This window comes from Calidris pugnax, unplaced genomic scaffold (genome assembly GCF_001431845.1).
Source record: "Calidris pugnax isolate Ruff unplaced genomic scaffold, ASM143184v1 scaffold113, whole genome shotgun sequence".
In the NCBI taxonomy this organism is placed as follows: Eukaryota; Metazoa; Chordata; class Aves; order Charadriiformes; family Scolopacidae; genus Calidris; species Calidris pugnax.
Genome location: NW_015090879.1, coordinates 280,019 through 286,153, shown reverse-complemented (window position 1 = coordinate 286,153; position 6,135 = coordinate 280,019). Strand labels below are relative to the sequence as shown.

The window sequence follows — 6,135 nt, the reverse complement described above, 5'->3', positions numbered from 1 at the left end:
AGCGCCGCCGGGAGGGGGTGCGGGGGGCTCTGGGGGGGGTCCAGGTCAAGCTGGGGCGGGAGGGTACCCGGCACCGGGGCCGGGCTGGGGACACCGGAGGTACTGGGCCGGGCTGGGGAGGGGGTGCTGAGGGACCAGGCCAAGCTCTTGAGGGTTGCCAGGCACCCTGCTTTGATGGTGCCTGGTGCCATCGGGCGCAGTCTCCAGGCAGGCAATGGGCCTTCCAGTGCGGAACTGGGGGGCCTGGCCCTGCAGCAGCCCCTTCCCCAAGGGGGGGCTGTGGTAGCAGCAGTGGGGCTCTGTCCTCTGCAGTCCCTCCCTGCCTGCCCTTTTCCTCTCCAACAGCAGCTACGATCAGTCCTCAGCTGCCACAGCGATGGGAAAAAATACTGCCTGGTCAGCTGTGGGCTAAAAACCCGGTTATCATTAATTAAATGTGTTGTAATAACCCCAAAGCCTTTGGCAAAAGATGCAAATCTGTGCTTGGGGTGTGTGAGGAGCCCCTGAGGGCAGGGGTGGTGTGGGTGCCTTGTGCATGTGGGCTCTGGGAGGTTCCAGGACCACCCCAGAAGAACTCTGGCGGGGTTCTAGGGACAACCCAAGTGCTTCCCTGACCTCTGCCACCCTGTTGTGTGTCTGCCCCCACTCTCTGCGCTTTGCCAGGCCGTGCGGCTGAGAACCATCCTGGAGCAGAGGGACAAGATGATCAAGGAGGGGAAGTACACGCCGCCCGACTACCACAAGGGCAAAGAGGAGCCCCGGCCTTGATTCGAGAGGGACGTGGCCACCGGTCACCTGTAGAGTCGTTTGAGGTGGAACTTCTCTGGAAATAAAACCCACAGCACAAGGGGGTTACGCTGCAGCCGTGGGGTGGGGTCTGCGTGGGGGCCCTGCCCCTGCTGAAGGGGAACGACACCACACGGGGCATTGCTCGGGCTAGTAAATGTCTCCTTCGGAACAGCGTTTGGCTCTGTCTTGTGCTTTTGGGGTTTTTTTTGAGGGTTGTGGTTTAACCCCAGCCGGCAACTGGGACCAGGCAGCTGCTCACTCCCTGCCCTACGGCAGAGTGAAAGTGAGAAAACTCCTGGGTTGAGATACAGACAGTTTAATAAGGAAAGCAAAAGCCTCCTTCCCCCAGCTTTACGTACTGACCGTGATGTCCCGCGGCGTAGGATGTCCCTCGGGGTCAGCTCTCTCTGCTGTGTCCCCTCCCGAGCCTGTGGGTGGTGTGAGGGGCAGAAAAGGCCCTGAGTGTGTAGCAACAACTGAAAACACTGGTGTTTTATCAACACTATTATCGACACCAGCTGCTGGTGGGGAGTTCAGCTCCACCCCAGCTGAAGCCATGGCCCTGAGGATGTCACAGGTTGAGGGTCTCTCTGTAGCGCTGCTGCCAGGGGGGCCTTTTGAGACACCCCTAAAACATGGCAGCGGCTGTGGGGACGTGCCCTTGGGGAGGTTAAATCCTCCTGTTGCTGTGGGTGTTCTCCTGTTGTGCTTGCAGCCTGTCCCTCCTGCGGGCTGGCCAGGCCCCGATCGCTGCTGGAAACAAGAGGAATAACCTAAAAGAGTTAAAAAAAACCCCAACTATCCAATCTTGTCCTGCAAAACTCCATCTTAAATGATAGCCAGCACACAGGCTGGTGTGTGCCGGGCTCTTCCCAGTCACTCCAGCTGGCAGCACTGATATATGAGGTGAAAATCTGGTTAAAACAGCTCTTTTTCTTTTTTTCCCCTCCAAATCCAGCACAGTTTCGTAACGGCGTTCCAGCAGGTGAGGACCTGGGAGCAGAGAGGGGAGGGCTGTGTGCTTTAATCCGTGGTTTTAATCCCCATGATTGCGGGTTTAATGCTTAATCTTTGATGCAGGTGGGGCCTGCGAGTTCCCTGATCCCCTCTAAAGCCCCCCACGCTGGGATGACAGAGGCGGCGTCACCTCCGGTGGGCAGGGACCCTCACCGAGTGGCTGTCGGGGATGCAGGACTGTGGTTCCTGCCCCACTGATGCCTGTGTCTGTGGGTCAGCAGCCCCTCCGTGGGGCAGGACTCTGCGCTTGTCCCCGGCTGAGGAGAGCCGTCCTCTCCCGAGGGTTCTCCAAACACCCTGTGAGTGATTAACCAGGTCGGGGAGCAGAGCTGGCCTGGGGAGCGGGCTGTGTTTAGACACCGCCTGCCTGAATTTGGGGGGGTGTGTGTGTTTAAAATTAAAATATCACCGGATGTGGAGTGTGACAGGAGCGAAAAGCCGAATTCTCATCACTGGGACCTCTCCCCTCTCCGCAGAGGGAGCCGCCGCTGCCACTTTGAGCTCTGGGGGTCCCGGACCCCTAGACGGGCACACAGATCTCTCCTGGGGGTGGGAGGGGGCTCATAGAGCCCTGGCAGAGCTGTGTCCTGGGGTACAAGGGGCCACAGGTGGGGTTTTGGGGTTCCCTGTGCCCTCCTGATGTGCCCGGGGCCCTGGGAGAAACACTTCCCTGGGTTTCACCCCAGTTCCCTGCAGGCTGGGGCACTGACGGGTCTCACAGGCACCATCCCAGCAGAATTGAGGCCTTTTGGGGATTTCTGCTGCTCCCCGTCAAGCTTTTCTCGCTCCGACCCTGCCTTTCCCGGCGCTGCCGGGAGGTTTCTCCCTCCCCCAGCCCCGATGGACGGAGCACCCGGATGGGTTCCCTTGGCTGGGGCTGATCCACGGCCAGCGTGGGGGGACGGAGCCCCCTTCCTCCCTGGCAGGGTCAGGCCCCGGGATGGGGGGACACAACATCGGGGACCCCCAAAATCAAGGTCTGGAGATGGGAAGCTGCTTGTCCTGCCTGTAACAGGGGCTGATAATCCTCAGGGATTTCGTTTGGTGCTTTTTCAAATATGAAAAACGCTGGCGATTAGTTTCAGCAGAAGAGAAAAAAACCTGATGGAATAATGCTAAAAAAAGCGGGTGAGGAGGGAGCTCCACGGGTGGCAGTGGAGGGAAAGGGCAGAGAGACGCAAGAGCAGCAGGAAGGGACGGGCAGAAAAGTGAACAGTTTTGGGGTAAAAACACCCCGGGAGGCTCTGGGCAGGAGGGCTGTGGGTGCTGAGGGCCACGGAGCCGTCGGATGAAATAAATGAGGAACAGAGAGGGCAAACCAGGGCTGAGGACAGAAATCGAGCTCTGCTGTGAGAGTCACAGAGTGATTATTGGCGGTGGGGGGGGTCCTCTGTGGGGGATTTGGGGAGAAGGAGAGGGCAAAGGGGGTGGGGGACACAGAGAACAACATCGTGGCTCCGGAAAACAGAGAGGGGGGAAAACCCTGCACCCTGAGGGGCAGGAGCCCTTTCCCTGTGGAACCAGAGCCCAGTTCCCCCGGTATCACCCCCAGGGGGTGTCAGCCAAGGATGGAGAAATTTGGGAAGCGGTTGCTTTTTCCAGGGAGAGAGGAGGGGAGAAAAAAAATAAAGGGCTCAGCAAAAATAAAAACCCGGCAACTGGCTGGTGTGAGTCATTCATCCAGCGGCCCAGATGTTGGAGGAAACACTGAAATCCATCTCCACGCTCCTGCCTCCCGAGCGGCTCCTCAGATCCAGCCAAAACCCAATTGTTCCGTGGTGGATGCGAACGCAGCCAAGGGCGAGCGGCGAAGAGCAGGGGCTGGAGGAGCGGATCCATTTGCCGTAGTTAAAAGCTCTATTAAACATTTCAGCCAATAAAGGAAATAACCAAAGACCTGATGAAAATAATCAAATTCACGGAGAGATTAAAAAAAACCACCCTGCCTCTGGCGGGAGGAGCCAGTGGCCGAGGCTCTGGCCGAGCAGCAGCGATGGAAAATGGGTCCCATCCTCCCGACGGAATTCCCTCAGGCAAGGGGGATTTGGAGCATCCTCAGCTCCTGAATGTAGTTCAGCATGGAGCCTGGAACCAGGTTCATTTCCAGCGGGGAGTGGATACGAATTTATGTTTCACTGGTGGCTTTTTTGGGATTTTGGGGTGAAGCCACATCTGGGCTGGGTGAGAGGCACCGAGGCTGGGCTGGGATGGGATATCATGTCTCCACCGGGCAGGAGCCCACATCACTCCCCAGCTGCTTTCCCAACAGCTTCCCTCTCCCCAGCTCCCCCATTCCCATTTTCCTATAACCCTCATCCACCCGGGAGCCGGGGTCCGGGGATGACACCCCACCTCCTGCAGCCCCGGATTTGCCTGGAGCCTCCAGCAGCGTCTGCAGCTTCTCTCTGCCTGCAAGAGGGGGATAAACAACTCTGGGGAGATGAATAATTTATCAAGAGTCAAGGGAAAAGGCAGGTTTCATCTGTGGGCCGGGGAGAAGGTTTTAATGAGGGGACAAATCCTGGGGCTGAACCGTGTGTTGGCTGATTTGCACCGGTGCAGCCCAGGAAATATCTCCCTGTGCCCCCCCAGATGCCAAGACCTCGGACCCCAAGATCTCGGTGCCCTCCTTGGGCATCCCTGGGTCCCGCCGGTCCTGCTCCAACGGGGAGATGAAATATGATTTAGGGAGGATCCCCCACCTCCCCTCCTTCCTCCTGAAATAACGACTCCCCGTCCCCACGTAGGCAAAATCAAGGCACGATCTTAACCCAGATTCGTAGCACAAATAATCCAGCGCCGCCGGGCGCTGCCAGGGATTTCTGGAAAGGCGTTTGGGGTGTGAAATCCACACAGGCTGGAACAGGCACCGTCTCCCGGCCGCCCGCCCTCCTCTGGGGCTCAACGCGGCTCCCGTCGGCTGGGTTTGCTCCCGGGGCACCGGGAGGGAGGAGGTCAGAGTCCGGCCGGTGGCACAGGGTGACAAAGGGACACGTCACCGCAGCCGGCCGCGGGGCTGAGCCGCCCAACCCGTCCGGGAGCTTTGGGAACGGCACGAGCCGCGTCTGGCTCTTCGGGCGCTTTCCTCCCTCCTCCCAACGCGTCTGAAGCCACCGGCTCCGGTGGGACGAGCCTCCCTGCTCCCCGGCTCTCATGGAATTTGGGATCCCTGGTGGTACCGGGAGCCACAGCCCCCTCTCGAGCACGTTTATCCATCGGTGTCTGGTACGGACACCATTTCCCAGTATATCCTTTATTCTGCCCCACACCAGTCTGGCCCGGCCACAGTGTTATTGGGGCTCCCGTGTCCTGGGGAGCTCGTGCCCTCGTTACCCGCTGGTGCCAGTGTCTGCGTGGCCTTGGCCACTGCGTCGTGGGCTTGATCCATCCCCAAAACCCAGGTGGGTTTTGGCCAAGTGCTTCCTCCCAAGGCTCTCTCCCCATCCCAGGCTGCGAGCGGGCAGGGCCGCAGGGCAACACGTGCTCCTTTCCAGCCACATCCCAAGTGTCCGAGAGCGGGGTGTCACCACACCCCACGCCGTGTCCTCCACACTGCGTCCTCCACCCCCTCGCTGGAGGTACTCGAGGAAAGAGCCGCCGGGGACCAGAAGGGACGTGTTGGGATGAGATCTGAAAACTGCTGGAGGAGAGATGCCCGTGGGACAACCGGCTGCGCTGAGACCCCGGGGGGACTGGGGCGACAGGCTTGGCCCGGTCGCCCGCGACGCCGTGGGAGCAGCGGCGCTGGCCCGGGGCCGTGGCACAGCACTGTGGCTCGCTGGGTCCCGCCATCGGTGTGGGGCGGCTGGATCTGCCATCAGCCGGAGCGGTTTATCCTGCTTCACTCCTGCCAAGCAGCTGGGGCTGTCCTGCAGCTCAGCCACCCCTTCGGGCTGCTCCTGGTGTTCCTGCCTGCGCCCCGGCTGCTGCTGGGACTCGCTCGGCTGGGACTGGGATGCCCGGCTGCCCCCCAGGTGAGGCCCAGGGCATCACCCAGCTTTCCCAGCACAGCCCTTTCCGTCCACATCCCTGCTCACCTCCCCCCCGTGCCTGGCTTGTGTCCCCCCGCGGCTTTGTGCTCCCGCCACGGCTGCTGGTCCCTGGGGGGGGGGGGGGAATCCAGAGGATGGAGCAGAGCGGGGTTGCTTGGGAGAAGGGGGTGCTCGGGGAGTGTGGGGAGCTTCTGGGCAGTTTGGGGGCCCGCCCTTGTGCACTGGGGGGCTGTGCAAGCTGGGGGCGCAGAGTGGGGTAAGGGGGAGCCCGGGGAGATGACCGGCATCTGGGGGAGTGTGGGCAGGTTGGGGGCTCAGGGTGGGTCTGGGGGGGAGC

At 60.7% G+C, this 6,135-nt stretch overlaps 1 protein-coding gene across 1 annotated transcript in view; it reads left to right on the top strand.

Moving 5' to 3' along the window:
* The window catches only part of NDUFS5 (NADH:ubiquinone oxidoreductase subunit S5), a 1,307-nt gene extending 345 nt beyond the window's left edge, over positions 1 to 962 (top strand). The window contains exon 2 of the mRNA XM_014946491.1: positions 627 to 962. Within this exon, the coding sequence (XP_014801977.1) occupies positions 627 to 768 (142 nt within the window). The 3' untranslated portion in view covers positions 769 to 962. The remainder of the gene's footprint in view (positions 1 to 626) is intronic.
* Positions 963 to 6,135: the final 5,173 nt, after the last annotated feature.